The 21,492-nt window shown below is 43.6% G+C and overlaps 1 protein-coding gene across 1 annotated transcript in view; it reads left to right on the top strand.

Moving 5' to 3' along the window:
* Nucleotides 1-21,492, top strand: part of ADCY1 (adenylate cyclase 1) — a 281,184-nt gene that overhangs the window by 137,467 nt on the left and 122,225 nt on the right. The window contains exons 6-7 of the mRNA XM_066584896.1: nucleotides 10,959-11,117; nucleotides 20,246-20,387. Of these exons, the coding sequence (XP_066440993.1) occupies nucleotides 10,959-11,117; nucleotides 20,246-20,387 (301 nt within the window). The remainder of the gene's footprint in view (nucleotides 1-10,958; nucleotides 11,118-20,245; nucleotides 20,388-21,492) is intronic.

Here is a 21,492-nt window from a genome sequence, read left to right as displayed (position 1 = left end):
GTCGCTTGTGCAGTGTGAGCGGAGGCGTCGTCTTGCAGAAACAAGATTCCTTTGGACAGCTTGCCGCGCCTTTTGGCCTTCAGAGCTGCCTTCAATTGGTCCAAAAGTTCAATGTGATACCTTGCATTGATGGTGGAACCATTGTGAAGGTCGTCCACTAGCAGCATGCCCTCCTCATCCCAGAACACAGACGCAGACTCTGACTGCTCCCCCTAGTGGTGGCTGTATATATCTGTATGTAGTGAGCTCCCCCTAGTGATGGCTGTATATATCTGTACACAGACGCCGTCACCTTAGTGGCTGAGGACCACTGGGCCTCCACTCTCTGACTGCTCCTTGGTTTCAGGGTCATACAAATAAATCCAGGTCTCATCCATAGTGACCGGTCGATCCAGGAAGTTCTTATCAGTCCAGAAACGCTGACAAATGGACCGGGAAGTTGTCACTCGATGCTCTTCTGATCTGTTGTCAGACATTTGGGGACCCACTGTGCAGATGGCTTCTTCATGGATAATGACACAAACACGTTCACCATAAACCCCCATGATGTCGGCTATTCCTGCAGCCGGCCGATTCTCCAGTATGAAGTTGTGTGCAGCATCGGCGATCTCCGGAACAACCACCTCTCTCGGTCGCCCAGGACGTTCCTCATCGTTGGCGCTGAAGTGGCCAAGTGCCGCATTTTATGCCACAAAAGATCCCTGTAAAAACGCAGCATTTTGGCTCCTGACGCTTTATGTGATGCTGCTCTAAGGGTTCTTCCATCAGAACAGTCCACAAGTAAGTAAAGCTGACTCGGCACGCTGCGGGCTGCTGCAGTTTCTGGCATGGAGATTGTGACGCCCATGCAGCTGCGATCCACCTGGGTCCGCGGGGTGAGACCTGCCTCACGGCACTCGGTCTGCGCTGTGGCTAACAGAGGAAAGATAATGGCATCTTACAACTCAAACACTAGAATGTCTAATGCCCAACCAATATACCCGCTAATGGAAGTGATGCAAAGGAAAAAGAGGAGTAAAAATAAACATTTGGTGCCGGAACATTGACCGGTGGCATCACTCACTGTTATCAGCCGCCCTCTGCTGTGCTGTCAGGGATTTAGATTGCAATTAATTCTGCTTGTTAAGACCTTTAAGTGACGTCCTTCATGCCGGTTATTTATCCTCTTATGCTTCACTCTGGCTTTTCTTTTCTCTTTGGGATACTTCTGGATTGGGGGAACACGCGAGTCCCGTATTCCGATGTATTTCCTGCTAGACTATACACATACAGACATTCCAAATGCAAATCCAGAATTGTCTTGTAATATTCTGCTCCGCTGTTGCAGAGTTATTGTACTTTTCTGGCAGGCAGCAGTTTTGCATAGATGACCATCAGTAAGGGACCTTTCACATTTTAGCTCCGTTCTTACCACAGTGGTCAGGCTTGGCATTACAAGTTCCTATTCACATCAATGGAAACTCTGCCTGTATTACCAAGCCTGGCCACTGCGGTGAGAATGGAGCTGGTCCAGCAAACCGCTAATTGTGTGGAAAAGCCCCGCTGATCTAAGGATGGGCCAGCAATAGTTTACAACTGGTCAACCCCTTTAGGATGACATTTTCTGTATACTCTCAGCTGGCAGGGCTGCTTCAATTACCTGCTAAGGTGCAGAGAAGCCAATCACTAGTGTTATTTAGAGGGGGATTCCTATCTCGGACTATTATGACGTATCTACACAAAGGTGAGGGCGAGCCTCGGAGACGGCACCATTCTTTCTGCAGCTCCTAGGTCCCGGAAACATCGCCTGCCGTGCTACACCGCTTCTGTAACTCTCATTCACTTCTATTGGAGGTGCAGAGACACCGTAGCACAGCGGCTTCCATACTTCCAGCCAGCCGGGTCACGGGATACAGAGCAGTGTCCCATGATAGGCGAGATGGAAACACCCCTTTAAGACATTTGCTCAGGATCTGAAATCTTGTCGGGTCGATTGAAATGACGGAACTTCCTCTCTCATGCGGATACAACGGTCTAAATGTTGGACATCTAGTAATCTGTTCGTGATTCCAGGACATCAGCATAAGCCAAATCACAGATCTTCTGGTATCGTGTATTTATTTACCCCCAGCCAGCACTGCTGGGGCTGATGGCCAGCGTCCCTGGAGTCCGAGGGGTAGTTTCTACTTGCCCAGCTCCCCAGGCCCGCGCTGTCGCCTCCAGAAGTCAGTGGCCTGCAGTGTTTGACCCTGGGGGCATTACTCTTGTACTGTTGGGTTGTTCTTTAGTAGTTCTGCCCGTACATTATAGTATTCTTGATAACACAAGGACCCCCAGATCTCCGTGCTGCAGTCATGTAGGGGGTCTCATCAGTTCAGTAAGTTTGTTTTAGAACATATCTTGCTGTTATTCTGGCTTCATTTCCTAAACTCCTGAAGAAGAACCTTTTAGAGGGATTTTTCAGCCACAGAATAGAAACTTTGAAAATGCTGAAATCTAGCAGATACAACTAAGTAGTGGCAGCCTCCACCGCTTATCTGCTGCTCTGGACCTTCTTCATCCCAGGCAGCCGCCGGTCCGCCACTAGTTACATGCATCACTTCCACAGTAAACACAGCAGTAGACTGTTACCCACAACTCCCAGCATGCCCGGAGCTTGTTTACCGGCCAGCGTTGTAGCTCCGCCCACAGCTTGCAGGTCCTACAACTTACCAGCACCTACCTCCCTTCTCACTGAGAGTGCTAGAGAAAGACAGCACTCTGAAGTGCACATAACCAATACAGCGGAGCGCTCCTGTCCTCCCATCATGCACTGCTCACAGCAGGAAGTGGGGGTGGGGCTATGGACAAGGGAGGAAGTAGCAAATGCGGATAAGACATCGGAGGAATTGGAGATCTTATTCGAGCAGAGGGTCACGTGACCTGAGCGGGTGCAGAGAACCGATTATAGACGACTTCTACGTACATTAGACATTAAACTGTTAGTCTGTGACCGGACATTGTAAAGCCGGACACCGCTACAGACATTGACTTATTTAAATGGGCAGGGTCAGATCTCCAGTGACCTCCCTAATTATGCAGGATGATATATATACAGTCACACCTCTACTAGCATTTACAGCTACTAAGGCCAATTTCGGGTAAGGCCGGTTTGTTTTTTAGCCAAAACTTTGTCTCTAATAACATTGGTTGCCTCTAATAACACCAACGTCTGCCGGCCCACGTGACCCTGCTGCTGAACCCACGTGGCCCTGCTCAGCGTCTCCTCCTCCTGCTAATGGCACCCACCCTTCTCTATCATCGGGTAATACACCAGTACAGTACAGTACAATTGCTGTCCTATGTAACAGCACAGAGAACGCTGAGATAACACTGAGGACAGATAATGATGTCTCCTGTAGTCCTATGTAAAACCACAGAGAACACAGTAATAACGCTGAGGACAAATAGTGATGTCACCTGCAGTCCTATGTAAAAGCACAGAGAACACAGTGATAGCGCTGAGGACTGTTAATGATGTCACCTGCAGTCCTATGTAACACAACAGACAACACAGTGATAACACTGAGGACTGATGATGTAGTAGATATGACCTGCAGCCCTATGTAACACCACAAAGAACACACAGTAACATGTTAAAAGACAAAGCTTTTTTTGCTTTTTTCCATTTTCATTATTTCCTCCTCCTTTATTTATCCATCGCCGTCGCTGTATGAGGGCTCGTTGTTTTTTGCGGGATGAGTTGTATTTTTCACTGGTGCTATTTATTGTACCATATAATGGACTGAAAAACTTATAGAAAATGCTAAGTGGAGTGAAATGGAAAAGAAACCTCATTCCTCCATCTTTCGGTGCGTCCTGTTTTTACGGCGCACAAACTGCAACAACAATGACCCAATAACTTTATTCTGTGGATACAATTACCACAATACCAGACTTTGTATAGTGTTTTTTTTTTTGCTGTAGTACTTGTATTTTTATTTAAGATATTCAATTTTTAAAAATGATTTACTGTCTCCATTTTCTGCGCACAATAACTTTTTTATTTTTCCGTCGACACAGTTGTGCGCGGGCTCATTTCTTGCGGGACGTCCTGTCGTTTACGTTGGTACCTTTTTTGAGTACAAACAACCTTTTGATTGCTTTTTATTGCATTTTTTTCTTGAAGATAGGGTCGTCGGACAACATTCACTGTACGGGGTAAATAATGCATTACTTTGATAGATCAGACTTTTACGGACGCAGCGATACCAAAAAAGGATTTTTTTTGTTTTTAATTAAGATTTTTTTATTGAAAAACTTGGCAAAAGGTTTTTTTTTTTTTTTTACTTTTTATTACTTTATTTTTTATAATTAGTAAAACTTTATTGTGTTTATTTTTACACTTTCTTTTATTCCCCAGGGGGGACCACAACCGGCGATGCTTTGATCGCCCCTGCAGTATGATGTAATTCTATAGCATTACATCATACTGCATTCTGACAGGCAGCCTACCAAGCCACCCACGGGGACAGCTTGATGGGCAGTCTGCAAAGACAGCCCTGGGGCCTTTCATACGGGACCCCGAACATCGGTCGGGGCATTTAAAGGGTTAATAGCTGCGATCGGCCACACGGCTGATTGCAGCTACTGCCCGCGGGTGTCATTTGTAATAAACAGCTGACATCCGCGCTGTATGGATGGAAATAGTGGCGCTATCTCCCTCCATACACGTTCTGCAATGGCAGGATGTAAAAAACACTATAGGGCCGTCACTAAGGGGTTAAATGTGGTTTGGTGTGTTTTTTGGAATGTCTAGAACAAATGAATTGGATTTACATTGATTCCTATGGAAATAATGACCTTGAGTAGCAACGGTTTCAGGTAAAGCCAATTGCTTTCAGATGGATTACCACCGTTAGTGGAGGTCTTAGGGTGTGTGTGTAATATATATATTCATTTATTTTTTTCAGTGAGCTTCACAATTTCAGCAGCATATGTAAATATTTCACTTCATCTCCTTTTCAGGCTTGATGTTTCTGCTGATCCACTTCCCAAACGTCTCTTAAATCAGACTATCTGACCCTTTACATAAATTCACCAGTTTAAGAATATTTCTTAACTGCCCTATTGGCCCAAGTCTCACTGCTCTCATTTACAATACTGTAAGCAAAGACGCAGCAGATTGTGGCCTGATCAGGCCTTCTTGTTACGTAATTGCCTGATCCTATGATCTGCATAGAAGGTTATGACCCGATGGTGCAGCTCCTGGGTCCACCTTACATTGCTCAAGCTCTCTGAATTCTCCCCTCCTCGATTTGAGGTTCTACTACCCCAGGGTGGGTATAAGCCCCACATCTGGTAGATGTCCCCTAAAATCACCAGGTTCTGTTCTGGGGTAGATGGCTTGATTTCCACAGTCCTCAGGAGAAATATTCAGAAAGCACTATGACACCTCAAGCCGCTCAGTAGGAAGCCACCAAGCAGCCTGGAACAAGCCATAATGCCATCCGCTAGCATTAAGGCAAGTTTAGGTCGTTCTTCATGAAATGCTGATAGGATGTTGCGGCATTCTCATGCAAACGTTTGAAAGCTTTTGGCAATCATATGCCCACCACCCCATGAAACCACATCCCTTACCTTATCTTTCGGGCGCATGTCTTACACTGGATTCTTTGGGTAGTTTGTTGTTTATGCAGCTTTGGCAAAATCTTCTCATCAAATTTCTATGTAATTGCAATACTGAAATACATCCATCATTAACGATCTGGTACACCATTGCACTTCTTTTTTTGACCCCTTAAGGACCAATCAATGTAAATTTGCAGAGCTTTAATCCCGTCCGTTAGCAAAAATACGGCATGGGTTTAAAGCCTCTGCTGCAATCAAGCAGAAGCAGGTCGCGTTCTCTGCTGTCAGACAAAGAACGCGAATGAGAAGGGAGAAGCTGTTTTTAACCACTTCTGCCCTCTCCTTTCCTTGGTACATAGTGATCAATGAGTGCTATGTACTAAGAAGTCGAAAGTGTTTCTTCCACTACATGAGCCGATGATCATGTGACCGCTGAGACTTCCCTGTTACAGCAGAGCTGCAATGTCCTAGCAGACCCAGACTAGCTCTGCCAGTGACTATTGTTACTACAGAGGATATTTTTTTCTGTAACTGGGGCTTCTATGGATGCCTCAGCTACAGTGGAAGAGTGTGTAATAAAAAAAAGGACCATGGGGTCATAGATGGTAAAAAAAAAGTTACAAAAATAAGTATAAAAAATTACAGAATAAAATATATACATAAAAAAGAACTGTTAGCATAAATTTACTTATTAAAAAAGAAACAACTATAAATGTGGAAAAAAAATGTTTTTAGCAGAAAAATAAGTCAGTGAAAAAGATATTTCAAAAAATAGCAGTAAATGTCACAGAAAAAAAACTGCAGCAAAATAATTTAAGACCGGCCTGCTGAGGGTATATGGTGGGCAGTAGCAGGTCTTATGTGGAGTGGGCTCAGTAGATGAGCCTACTCCTTACCCGGTGGCTGCCAGCTGACAGTTGACACCTGCCCGCAACTGCAACAATCCAAGCTATAACCAATCACTGCACCTAATGGTTTAACTGCTGCTGTCAAAGTTGACAGCATATCTAAGCAGCCAACTAGAGCGCGGTCCCCTCTGGTGCCCTATCGTCCTTCTTCCTCCTGCAACACAGCTGTGGGGTGCCAGTGGGTTCACATGACAGCCTAGAGTTTAGTGAAGGCTCCCTGGGCTGTCATGTATTGCAGTCTGTTAAACTGTACCATGAATAGGCTATACTTAAAAATACCATATCCTGCAATACTGAAGTATTGCAGTATATTGTAAAAGCCATCAAACTATTTGAAGTTCAAGTCCTTTATGGCTTAAAAAAAAGTAAAAATGCGTAAACTAAGAAAATCCTAACTATTACAATATTTATTTATCCTACACAGTGCACATTGTTAGAAAACCACACAATGCAAATCTCCTAAAAAAAAGAGAATGAAAAGTGATCAAAAAGTCATATGCACCCCAAAATGGTGCCAATAACACAGCCACATCAACGGAAAAATGATAAAGTTAAGGGCCTCGGAATATGGTGGCAAGAGAACTTTTTTAAAAGATTCCTTTATTTTTAGAAAAAATAATACTTAAAAAAAAAAAAAAGCTTTATAAATTTGGTTTCGCCACATTTGTACTGACCAGCAGAAAAAAAATGAACATGTCATTATTGCTGCACCATGAATACCATTAAAAGAAAACACTAAAAAGAAAACTAAAAAAGTTATAGCTCCTTAAAAGTGGGGGGAAAATTTTGTGAAATTTCTAGACTTTAAGAGGTTAATCTATTTTTATATTAATTTGGCCTTTTGATCCTGTTGTATGAAGAGCAGGTTGAGGAGGCTAATTTAGCATTTTTTAGGCTACAGATAGATCTAAATGTATAATGCCCAAACACTGACCCATGGGTCCATCCGCCATTGGCTTCTATTAAAAACAATAACTGTGGACTTCTAATATTTAAGAAAAGAAGAGGGGCTGACCAAGGGCAAGATGGATGGATGACATCCTTCAGGTGATGGGCTGGACCTAGGTGGAGATGGGGGTGGCGACAGCCGACAGGAAGCTCTGGCGTGGGCTGGTCCACGAGGTCACGAAGAGTCGGAAGCCACAGAACGAATAAACAACAATAATTCTAGTTTTTCTGCAGAAGGTTTTGGTAACCATCCCTTCAATATGTTTCCAACTCTTTGTCCTCACATTTAGCTTCCAAGGTATATAAACCGGTATAATGCTGCCAGAATATTCAGTAGATGACTTAGTCCCCCTAATCAAGGTAATACTCCCAGATCCTTGTCCTAGCCGCTGTTCTTCCAATGTCCACCAACAAACAGATTGTGCCGGTCTCTCGGTTTCAGCTTGGAGAAACCCTTCCTATAATTTGTTCTTATGCTGCCATAAATCCAAATTATAGAGTTTTATCAGAATTACAAGAAGCTTTACAGTTAATGCCAGATGGTGGAACCGCGGGCTCCGAGACGGCTCTGACAGAATTACCTAAAAATAAAGTGACGCACTGCTCAGGAGATGAATGTCCACATCGAACGTTCAGAATTGATGTTAGAGGCCATTATCATTACGATACAGTAAAGACCACCAGAGTCCTGCAGGGCAATCTCAATATTCAATACTGATTCTCTGGATGCCACAAAGGCCTTTAATGGGGTTGAGTGGAGGTTCTTGTAGGCATTATGGAAAAATGGGATATGGGGAGAAATACAGAAAATTGATCAAATTACTTAGTAGTCCAGTGGCGTGTATTAATATCAATGGGACTCATCTGACCCTTTTCTTTGACATAGACAAGGACGCTCTCCCCTCCTGTAGGTTAGGTTGCTGACACCTTTAGCAGAGAGGATAAAAAATACAATCCATGGCTGCAAATATAGAGAAACTGAGGAGAAGATATAGCTCTATGCTGATAACATTTTACTATTTTTTAGAGAATAGGTTTTTACCAGGTTTAGCATTAACTGGTCGAAACTGTCTCCATTGGCCATTATCAGAGTGCAGTAAATTAGGTCCGGGCGAGCTTACTGTACTGTGAGCCTTAAGACTAGGTCTACGTGGTGAGTATGGCTGCGAGCAAAGATTGCTCTGTAGCACCGTGACATTGTACTGCCATTGACTCGGTGAAGTCACAGTGCAGATCACAGCCTGCTGCCAGACTGCCATCAGAAAAGATCCAATCAGATTTTTTGCGATCGTGACCTCAAGATCGCAGCAACCTGCGGAAACCTGAGACTTGACGCTACGACACCATTGAGTTCAATGCCAGTGCAATTTCACAGTGCTACACGGTGATCTAGCCTTATGCCTCTCCTAAATATCCAGGAGGTAACTTTAATACTGATATTAATCAATAAATGATTTGAATATCTTACCTTTAATGAGTAAACTTAAATGGACAGTTAAGACATGATGCAGACTTCGGTGATGATTATTCTACCTCCGGTTCCTTATTGTTTTTTTAATGACCTCATCTGGATTGAACAAAAGGTTTTCCCAAGTCTTCATCGAATTTCCAGCGATCGGATATTGGAATATAAAACCCTTGATTCAAAACTCGCCGACTTACCAAGCCCAGATCTGAGGTTGTGTTGGGAGGGCGCGCTCTGATTTTGAGAAATATTTTATCACAGCTCAAATGATGTCTTTCGGAGTTAAAAACGTGACTCCACGGAGCGGAGAGAGAATTGTATCACCTCAAGTATCATTGGGAGCTGGCTATCAGAGTAGGGCTTCCTCTCTATTAATGCTCACTTCTAAAGTATAGGCAGAAAATAAGCCTGTGCAGGGTCACTCCGTTCACACCCATATGGCAAAATACAAATACTGTAGTGGGGAATAGTGAAATAATCAGGAGTGACCAACCTGATTGTAAAAGATAATTGTGACTCCGGATTCCTGATTCTGACTCCCATTAAAATCAACAGGAGTAAAAAGTGGGTTCTGTCATTTGACCTCCAAAATATCCGTTGAACAGTGGAGATGGTGATGGCAGCCCGACGGTCAGCACTGATGCCTAGCAGTAGTTGGGCCACAGGTTCAAACCCCCATCAAGGGCAGACTCAAACCTAGAACTCCAGCAGCCCCAAACCAACACACCGTCCTCTCTGCCCAAAGCAGGGAGACAAGATAATGATGATTCTTTTTAATGATCCATTTAGTAAAAATCAGGCCGATTTTATCACTCGACCAATTACGACAAGCAACGCTAGTGGGGGATTCTTTAAAATGAATGATTGAAACTTATGGATTTCTAAGGAAATCATCAGAATTTATCATTTGTTTCATGAAGATAAAGTCCCAAGTCTTTACTAGGTCTTCAGAGGGAATTTGGTTTAGATATTTAACATTATTATACAAAGTCCTCAATTCCATCAAAACAGCAAACCTAAAGAATCTCCTTACTGAATAAGCGCTTAATATCGAAATTCTATCAAATCTTCGTTACAAAAAGTGATAACCTTGTGTCTATTTATAAAACCAAATGGTATTTGTGCATTATCAGACGTACAGGATTTCTCTTTTATTAGCTTTTTGGCAATTGTGGCACAAAAATCAGTAACACAAATTTTCAGTTTATTTTTTTAATCTTACATCAGTTACAGTATACCAAGATTCTATAGGAGGGGTTCTAGAAGACCAGATCAGTGTCCCATACGTTGAAGAGAGGTGTGATTTGGTCCATCTGTTATGACAGCGAGATGGACCAAATCACACCTATTTCCTCAGCAATTGGTAACATGAGGCTGGTAAGATATTGGGAGGTAATTCTGGCATAACTGCAGAAAGTTTCTGATACCCGTTACGTTAATAAGTCTGAGATATGTCAGATCTTCACTGCTCTAGGACATGGAAAAGGACAGGGGTCCCGTTTTCCCCCTCGCCGTAATGCCGTGAGCAGGAGATTGGGTAGATCTCTTGTCACATAAGCTTGGTGAATCTAAATTCCTTTTCAATGGGACTGCTGGAGATAGCTGAGTACAAGTACAGCCCCATTGAAGAGAATGGAACAGCGACTGTGCCCGCTCGGCCAGCGCTCCAACCTGTGATGTCACTGCTGTTGGGAGATGCTACTTTGCAGTGACGACAAAATGAGGAAACAGACTCTCATTCTCAGGATTGGTGGGGGTTTCAGCCCTGGGACCCCGCCGATCATAAAGATATCCCCTACCCTGTTTCTCTCTCTTTTCATATACTTGGGAAATAGGGGATTGATTGGGTAATCATAGAATATGGTTTCTTCTAATAATCCACTGTATGTTTGAGTGCATATTAGTGCAGTGAAGCCCTGGATTGGGCATCTACCCCGATAATACAACCAGAACATTGTGCATCAAAGATCTCTTGTATAACAATTTCAGTGTTTGACATTTTACTAACTAAATTGGTAACTTAATTTCAATTCTTATTTTTCTTTTAGATCTGTAGCAGAAGCCACTGAAGTGGATCTCAATATGAGAGTAGGATTGCATACCGGCCGTGTTCTGTGCGGTGTTCTGGGGCTTCGCAAATGGCAATATGATGTCTGGTCTAATGATGTTACACTGGCCAATGTAATGGAAGCTGGTGGATTGCCAGGGTATTATTATTATTCTTTTTCCACGTTTAGTTTTATACCGTTAACGAGACATGTGTATGTAAAACAAAATACTGCATATAACCAATGTGAATTATTTATATTTAAGGAATAGGAATTCATGGCGCTGTCACTAATACAGCCTCTATGGGGGGTACTTGTGTATTTTATGCTAATGAGTCTGATGTGAGTTTAGTATAAAACCTGAATAGACTGCACTACTATGTATGTACACACATATACACACAATTATATACAGAATTTAGATTTGATTACTGTATTTCTGGACTATAAGATGCACATTTTAGCAAGAAAACCTCTTACTAAAAAGTGCTAGCAACTTATAATTCAAAGATGGAAGTGTCTGGCAGGGCCAGACCCTCCTGACCGCCACCTTAATAATTGTCAGAATGCTGATAAACCACTCTGTAACACTCCTCAGAGAACTGTGGGACTCCAACGAGACTGACTGCCATATCAGAGCTTGCAGCAGAGGAGGCTACAGAAGGACATATGGGAGAGACTGACCCTCCACCAAGCATGTCCTCCTAATCTAGGCAGGGTAAGACTGTGATATGGAAGGCAGCAATGGTGAAGATGGTCCTGATCTCAAGGACCTTTTGATATCACAATCATGTGAGTGGCATAGGAGGAGTCATGCCAAGGCATCACATGAATAGGAACAAACGGGTAGATCTACTGATTATCAAAGTCAATAAGTTGTTTTCTGCAAAGATGTGTGTGTCCATGTGGCAGAGCTGTGTGTGTGTGTCCATGTGTCCATGTGGCAGAGCTGTGTGTGTGTGTGTCTGTCCATGTGGCAGAGCTGTGTGTGTGCATAATGTTATAAAGGTAGTAAAAAATTATCCAAGATAGCCTTCTCTGTTTATATGCCTTATGAGGACATATGAATGTTATAGAGCAGGGTCCACGTGAGGTACCCTCTATGTGGCAGAACGGAGAGCTGCTCAATAAGAGGGGCTCCAGTCCCGATGGATGTTCCGCCATCCTATTACACAACAGCCTTCATGTGACCCGCCATCCTATTACAGAACAGCCTTCATGTGACCCGCCGTCCTGTAATACTACATTACCCCTGCAGCAGAAATGTCAGGCTGGCTGTGGCTTCTCCTGGCAAGTTCAGCTGTTTGCTGGAGGCGACAAGAGCGGGACTCTGGCAATCAGCTGATCTACTTAAGCCCCACATTCTCAAAGGGGTTGTGTATCTTGCTGTAACCCCTTTAAACTCAAAGAACACATACAGCAAAGCAAAAATGATAAAACAGAACAAGCAGACGTTTACGTAGACTGGTAAGAAGAATCTTGAGGCACTGCAGTTTTTTTCAGCGGTCAAAGGAAGAGGACTCACTGAGTTTACCAGAAGGCTGTTAGCCCCTTAACCTACCCTGGAATACCAAGGAAGGGGGTGCCACTCTAAAGTTAGTAACATTGAGCCCTGCACTTCCTTAGGCAGCAGGCAAGTATAAATTAGTAGGAAATATTTTTCCTATTTTGTGCTGTTTAAACCTAGGGTATATCTAAGTGTATAACCGTACCTTTCTTTTATTCTTTATTCAATGGTCCCTGGCCTGGTTCCTCCTCTTTTAAATAGGAGCCATACACAATAGCTCTTTTCGTGTGTCACTTTGAATCATCCAAATAAAAGTAATGATATGGCTGTACCCCAGGGAGTTGTACAGGTCATTCTCAATTTCTGAGCACTAAACAGGGAAGATAACTTTTAGGATGTGATTTCTTGAGTGTTTCCACTTTAGAAGAAAAGCCATTTTCAGTTCCTTCTGGCAGCTGAAAATGACACCATATTGCCTCATATAATGCTTATATAGGGAAATGAAAACGGCCGACAGAGCAGGAGTGCTCCAAAGTGAAAGTTCAGGTACTCTTTAATGATTGCAATTACTTTAAGAGACACAATACACTTAATGGTTACAGTACTCAATTGTTACTAGTTTCATTACACACAAGGTAGCGCGGTTGCAGAATGTAGCATATAAACCATATTGTAGTTCTCTCTCTGACTTCCTGTTCACTCCATTGGAGCTGCCCCTGAGGACTGTGTTACAGTGCTCCACACAGGCCTTAATTGTCTCTGTTCACCTATTTCAGCCCAGGACCTTTCCACTTGAATCCTATTGCCCCTATCCTAGGCCCTGCACTGCAGAGCACCACTGGCCAGAACCCGATTCCTCTTTACCCAGATCCTGCTCTCATGGGCCATACTCATATTGCTCCCTTTTAGGGACAAACCCTTTCGGTCTGAAATACCTGACAAGTGAACAACCGACCAGGCCCCTTTTTCAGGCCTGCAGTAACCAGGCCTCCACTATAGCTCTTCTCTTGTCCCCACAGAGCTGACATATACCATAACCCTGATTGGGCCAGAGTATAGCCTCCCCTGAGTTTGAGCTCAGCACAACTTGAGTCTTCCTGGCATCGGTCAGGCTAACATTATATCCACAACACCATCAGTCTATAACACTTCGGCAGTGGCCTGCACGTAACACTACAAACACCCTCCTCTTATGTAAAAAGAACATTTTCAAATACCCTATTAGAGAAATCTGAGTTTAAAGATGGAGGATCCCTATCCAGAGCCTTTATATGTTTTTGGATTTAATATTAAAGTACAGACCTGACACAATTACTGAGGTGCTGATTGGAGGCACCTTGGAAATAATGACCATAATATAATAAATTCCCACTTGTCTTTCAATAGGGAGTTTTATCAAGGAGCTACAAAACTGCTAAATTTCAGAAAGGCAAAGTTTGATCCGCTTAGAAGTGCCCTTAACCTTACTGACTGGGGCGATGTCCTTAAAAATTAAAGTTCAAGCACTAAATGGGAAATGCTTCAAAAGAAATTTAAGAGTGTTTTGTCATTAAAATAAAGAACCCATCCCAAGGTGAGCCCTGCATGAAATAAACAAGGATATACTCACCTCCCCTGGAGTCCTGGGATGCAGCTTGCACTGACATAGGCAGTGACTTCCAGGTAGACTGACTGGGCGGAAGCACGTAACTACTGCGGCCAATTAGTGTCACGTCACGTCCCTAAACTCCTGGAAACTGAAAAGTTGCTCGAGCGAGCATTGCCTTTAGCGAGTACCTGCCCACTCGAGATGAAAGGTTAGGGTGCTGGTGTGGGGGAGCGGTGAGTAGCGGCTGTCAGCAGGAGGGAACGAGGGGGCGGGAGAGGGAGAGAGAGATCTCCCCTCTGTTCCGCTCCGCTCTCCTCCCTGCCCGCCGCCGGCAATTGCCTTTAGCGAGTATACTCGCTCATCTCTATTGCTGATGCCAACAGTGACAAAACCCCTTTAAATAGATAGTGTGAGCGGTTCATACTTTGCAAGAATAAAAGGCTTAGAAATAGGAGAAAACCAATGTGTCTCAATAAAGACTTTAAGGGGGTAATAAACAGCAAAAAAAAGTCTTAAAAAGCAGCAAAAAAGCACTAAAAACTTTTAGAGAAAAAAACAATTATGTAGACTGTGATGAGGAAAAAGCAAATCTAATAAATAGTTTTTTTTCTTTAGTGTATTCACAGATATAGCACCAAATAAAATACACACACAGGGCAAAATAGCATGTAGTGTAAAAACAAAATACCTTATTCAATAACACAAAGAGTTAAAACTACATGCAAAAATTTGGATTAAAGAATGCAATGCCTGAAGTGTACGTATTTCTGAAGGCTGGTTACCAAAACAAATATATCATAGTTATCAGAGCATCCCCTTCTTACAGTCCTGGGTATTACAGATGATGGAAGAGATCTCTGTAATGACACCTGATAAATTATACATAGTTATTAGAGTGCCCCCTTGTTACAGTCCTGGGCATAAATAGATGATGAGAGAGATCTCTGTACTGACCCCTGATATATTATACATAGTTATTAGAGCGCCCCCTGCTTACAGTCCTGGGTATAATAGATGATGGGAGAGATCTCTGTACTGACCCCTGATATATTATACATAGTTATCAGAGCATCCCCTTCTTACAGTCCTGGGTATAATAGATGATGGGAGAGATCTCTGTAATGACCCCTGATAAATTATACATAGTTATTAGAGCGCCTCCCTGTTACAGTCCTGGGTATATCAGATGATGGGAGAGATCTCTGTACTGATCCCTGATATATTGTACATAGTTATTAGAGCGCCCCCTTGTTAGAGTCCTGGGCATAAATAGATGATGGGAGAGATCTCTGTACTGACCCCTGATATATTATACATAGTTATTAGAGCGCCCCCTGCTTACAGTCCTGGGTATAATAGATGATGGGAGAGATCTCTGTACTGACCCCTGATATATTATACATAGTTATCAGAGCATCCCCTTCTTACAGTCCTGGGTATAATAGATGATGGGAGAGATCTCTGTAATGACCCCTGATAAATTATACATAGTTATTAGAGCGCCTCCCTGTTACAGTCCTGGGTATATCAGATGATGGGAGAGATCTCTGTACTGATCCCTGATATATTGTACATAGTTATTAGAGCGCCCCCTTGTTAGAGTCCTGGGCATAAATAGATGATGGGAGAGATCTCTGTACTGACCCCTGATATATCTATACATAGTTATTAGAGCGCCCCCTTGTTCCAGTCCTGGGCATAAATAGATGATGGGAGAGATCTCTGTACTGACCCCTGATATATCTATACATAGTTATTGGAGCACCCCCTTGTTACAGTCCTGGGTATAATAGATGATGGGAGAGATCTCTGTATTGACCCCTGATATATCTATACATAGTTATGGCTCCGCCCCCTTGTACGCATCATCACGTAGCTCCGCCCCCGTCACATGTGCCGATTCCAGGCAATCAGGAGGCTGGTATCGGCACATGTGATGGGGGCGGAGCCACGTGATGACACGTACAAGGGGGCGGAGCCAGAACGCCGCTGCTGCCGAGCCGAGGGGAAAAGACCCATCTGCGCAAGCGTGTCTAATCGGGCGATTAGACGCTGAAGTTCTCTCCCATCATCTATTATACCCAGGACTGTAACAAGGGGCGCTCTAGTAACTATGTATAGATATATCAGGGGTCAGTACAGAGATCTCTACCATCATCTATTTATGCCCAGGACTCTAACAAGGGGGCGCTCTAATAACTATGTACAATATATCAGGGATCAGTACAGAGATCTCTCCCATCATCTATTTATGCCCAGGACTGTAACAAGGGGGCACTCTAATAACTATGTATAATTTATCAGGGGTCATTACAGAGATCTCTCCCATCATCTATTATACCCAGGACTGTAAGAAGGGGATGCTCTGATAACTATGTATAAATATATCAGGGGTCAGTACAGAGATCTCTCCCATCATCTATTATACCCAGGACTGTAACAAGGGGCGCTCTAGTAACTATGTATAGATATATCAGGGGTCAGTACAGAGATCTCTCCCATCATCTATTATACCCAGGACTGTAACAAGGGGGCGCTCTAATAACTATGTATAGATATATCAGGGGTCAGTACAGAGATCTCTCCCATCATCTATTTATGCCCAGGACTGTAACAAGGGGGCGCTCTAATAACTATGTATGATATATCAGGGGTCAGTACAGAGATCTCTCCTATCATCTATTATACCCAGAACTGTAACAGGGGGGCGCTTTAATAACTATGTATAGATATATCAGGGGTCAGTACAGAGATCTCTCCCATCATCTATTATACCCAGGACTGTAACATGGGGCGCTCTAATAACTATGTATAGATATATCAGGGTTTTTTTTTACCTTTTCTCTGGATACACGTTGGGGTTAATAAACTGAACTGGGTGGACAGATGTTTTTTAGCCTTACATACCACGTTTAATGGCTCATTTTTCCTGTGGTGTTGAGCAAGGATAATTGAATGTTTGCCCCACAGATTTTAGCTTTAATTGGGCTTGTTGACCTGAATAGTGTGTTTTAACTCTTTCCTTTCCATAGCTATGTGAATAGCGTACCTAGAGTCTTTGGGGCGGTGAAGCAGCTGTGCAGAGTCTCGGAGTCCTAGTTGATTATAACACTTAATAGAAAGGTATAGAATGCTGAGTCGGTCTAATTCACACATGAGATTAGGAGGAAGTCTTCCCTTTTAAGCGCATATTGGCTCATTACTTATGGGTCATTTATACCTTCCTCTTGATACTAAGGAAAAACAAAGTTGGAAATTGTATCATTACCCCTTCCCTTCATCTACAGCCCCTCCCACCCCTTGGATGAACTTGATGGCCGAGTTAGCATACCCTAATAGTCTGTGATGATATGCAGCCAATTGACGCCCATTCATTGCAGCGACCATGAAGCCGGCAGCAGTCCATATAGACAATGGAGGCCCGTAGTGTGTGCCTCCAGAATGGTTTTCCTTTTTCCTCATCATCGCTGTATGAGGGCTTCCTTTTCTTTTGGGGGGCGGGGGGAATTACCAAAAGAACTCGGTTCTGGTATTCTGCATCTTTTTTACTGCATTCACCGTATGAGAGAAATAATGCCACATGTTAGTAGTTTTTCCTGTTATAGATCAGCTCAGACCAATCAGGGTTATTTTTTATTGTATAAATTTGTGTGTGAACAAATGTTAACATTTTTGGAACTTTTAACATTGTTTGTAATATCTTTAAGATTGTATCGTATTCAATTTACCAATTTACACTTTTTTGTGTATGGCTTGAATATGTGATCGCTGGATCATTCACTTGAAATACTTGTGTATTGCAGAATAATGCAGCTCTAAGGCCTCATGTCCACGGGGGAAAGAAGAATTAAAATCCGCAGCGGATTTTAACTCTTCTTCTGCCCGCGGATCCGCACCCCATAGGGATGCATTGACCACCCGCGGGGTAGATAAATACCCGCGGATCGTCAATAAAAGTGATTTTAAAAAAAATGGAGCATGAAAAAATCTGGACCATGCTCCATTTTCATGCGGGTCTCCCGCGGGGACGGCTCCCGCGGGCTTCTATTGAAGCCTATGGAAGCCGTCCGGATCCGCGGGACACAAAAATCACATTTTACTTACCCGCTCCGGTTCTTCTCTTCGGCGCCGCGCCATCCTCTCTCAGCCGCGGCCGGATCATTTTGCTTCGGCCCGACGCATGCGCGGGGCACGTCGCCGACGTCATCGTGCACATCCGCCGAGCCGAAGAATGAAGATCCGGCCGCGACGAGAGAAGATGACACCGCCGCGAAGAGAAGAAACGGAGCGGATGGGAGGTGAGTTTATTGTCATTTATTTGTATTTTCAGCCCTCATGTCCGCGGGGCAGGAGGGACCCGCTGCAGATTCTACATGTAGAATCCGTAGCGGGCCCGATTTTCCCTGTGGACATGAGGCCTAAGGGCATAAAAGGGTTTAAAGCATAGAAGCCTTTACTAGGTCCTGCATTGTCATGGTAACCCATTAGCACTCTGCGATTATGTCATGGCGAGGCCAGTGGGGCAACAGAAAAAGGCTCTGTGATTGAACAGCCAAGAGTGGCATTATCTCTGATCACAATCATTGCAGGCAGGGGTCACCAGCTCAACACAGTTGGTACCAACCATGTATGGAGCAGGCTTGGCTCCCACCTAGCCTCTGCTAGAGTTATATGTATATCCTTAGGAGGTTCTAAAAAAAACTGAACTAGTAGAGGTTATAGCCAAAGCTTGCGTAGCGCCCCCTTCCATTTCCATACACTTAATGTGTAGTGCTGTGTTAATAGTATTGCGTGCCCGCTGTACTGATAGTGATAGCTACTTCTGTACATTATTTCTCTTAAGTTTTCCGTTATTAAACTAAGGTTTCATAGGGTAATATGACTTTTCATCAGTGTTTGACAACTAGTAATTATTAGGAAACCATAGTATCAGTATTTCTGGTGGCGCAATGCGCCACACAGCTCTGCTACATGCATGTCGCACACACAGCTCTGCTACGTTGCTTTCACATATAAGCTGCACATGATTTATGAACTTGAGGAGACATGTTGGCTCGTAGCTTTCGCATATCAGCTGCACAAGGTTTACAAACCAGCTGGGGGTTGAGGTGATATCGTGGCGTGCCGCTGTCATGTAAGCTGCATTAGCTTCACGGCAGCGTTGAACCCTCTGTGGTGACATGTTTGCACGACAGCGAAGGTTTGTTTCACCACTGGACAGCGGTTGACGATTAGATGAAGGCTGGACTGGTGTTGGTGCGATGAAGGACTATGCTTCAATGTTGTTGGTCAGTATGCACCGCCAGTTATGTGTGAGGAAATTAGTAAGGTGTCATTTACTGGAGCCTCCACACAGGTGTCCAGCAGTCTCACAACATACAAACTGCCAGACTGAGTACTGCTGTATCCATCGCAACTGAGGCCACAGGGGGTTTGTGCTGATGTAGTCCACACGTAATCCCCCATTTACTGCCCGAGGAGGATAAAGGACCTGTGATGACATCACCGTCATCTAATCAGGGGGCGAAGCTAAGAGCAGTAACTGACACTGCAGGTGCTGTCAGTCTTTGCATGTAACTCACTCATCACACCAGGAATGAAGGACTAGTGGTCGTTGGCGCTTTGACCTTGTTTAAATCATACGGGTAGCCTGTAATCGACTACGCTATTGTGTCCTCCAAAGAATATGAAAACAGAACACGTTTCAAACGATAATGAATGTTTGCAGTTTTGGTCTTCATATCCCTAAGGGAGCCACACATCATGTTTCGTGACTTCCAGCCTTTCCATCAGGGACTAATCACGATTCTTCGTAAAGAGATTCAGACAGAACCTTTCACTACTGTTGCTGAAGCGGAAACCAATTGTGGCAGGGTTCCATTTACCATGTTGTTTCTGGCTCAAAATGCTGGAATCAAACTGTACCCTGCTCAACCCCAGACCAACCCCTGCCCAACCCAAGACCAACCCAAGACCAACCCCAGACCCCTCGGTCTACATTCCAATGGTAGAAGGGAATACCATTTTGGCTATTGATATGGAACCTTTGGATGGGAAGGGTGAGCAGATGAATAAGCTATGTGAGCCTAGCTTCCGTGGGGCAGTCAGTAATGGAGCACTCCACAATTAGTAAAGACACAGTAACGATCATATGCAGTGCAGTAATCAATCATTTCTGTTTCTGTCTTTTAGGAAAGTTCATATAACAAAGACCACCTTAGAGTGCCTAAACGGGGATTATGAAGTTGAACCAGGTTATGGTCATGAAAGAAACAGTTTTTTGAAAAAGCATAATATTGAAACATTTTTTATTGTGCCATCACATCGAAGAAAGGTATGTTTTATTAGTTATAACCTTTCCCTCCAAACCCTCTTACACACTTGTAATATTAACCACTTAAAGGGGTTGTCTGGCGGCAGCAAGTGGGGGTATACACTTCTGTATGGCCATATTAATGCACTTTGTAATGTACATCGTGCATTAAATATGAGCCATACAGAAGTTATTCACTTACCCCCTCCAGTGGTGGCGTCCCCGTCTCCATGGATCCGTCTAATTCTGATGTCTTCCTTTTTTAGACGCGCTTGCGCTGTGCGGTCTTCTCCCCTTCTGCTCGGTCCAGGCACGAGCGGCGTTCTGGCTCCGCCCCCTTCTATGCGTCATCGCGTAGCTCCGCCCCCGTCACGTGTGCCGATTCCAGCCAATCAGGAGGCTGGAATCGGCAATGGACCGCACAGAGCCCACGGTGCACCATGGGAAAGGACCCGCGGTGCATCGTGGGTGAAGATCCCGGCGGCCATCTTGGTGAAGGAAGAAGGAAGACGTCGCAGAGCGGGGATTCGGGTAAGTAATATGTTTGTTTTTTTTAACATATCCCTTGTGGTTGTCCTGCGCTGAACGGGGGGCCTATGGAAAAAAAAAAAAACAGTTTCAGTGCGAGACAACCCCTTTATTGACATGGCCTATTTTGGGCTAAAGGACACAACAATTTTTGGCAGATTTTCATCTCCTTTTTTCAAAAGCCATAACTTTTTTATTTTTCCGTTGATGCGGCCGTATAAGGGCTTGTTTTTTACGTGGTGAACTGTAGTTTTTATCGGTGCCATTTTTGGGTACATAGACTATATTGTAAAACTTTTATTATATTTTTTATGATCGCAGGGAGAGAAAATGCATCAATTCTGCCATAGATTTTTTTTTTCTTACAGCGTTAATCATGCAGCATAAATAGGACAATCCATTTTTTCTGCGGGTTGGTACGGGTACAACAATACCAAAATTCTTACATTTTTTTTAGGTTTTTCCACTTTTCTGCAATAAAAACCCTTTCTTTTTTTTCTAAATCCCTGCATTCAAAGTCCTGTAACTTTTTTATTTTTCCATGGACGGAGCTCTGTGAAGGCTTATTTTTTGTAGTTTTTATTGCTACCATTTTTGG

Source organism: Eleutherodactylus coqui, chromosome 12 (genome assembly GCF_035609145.1).
Source record: "Eleutherodactylus coqui strain aEleCoq1 chromosome 12, aEleCoq1.hap1, whole genome shotgun sequence".
NCBI classification, from domain to species: domain Eukaryota; kingdom Metazoa; phylum Chordata; class Amphibia; order Anura; family Eleutherodactylidae; genus Eleutherodactylus; species Eleutherodactylus coqui.
Note: the sequence above shows the minus strand (reverse complement) of the source record. Positions and strands in the feature narration are given on the sequence as shown.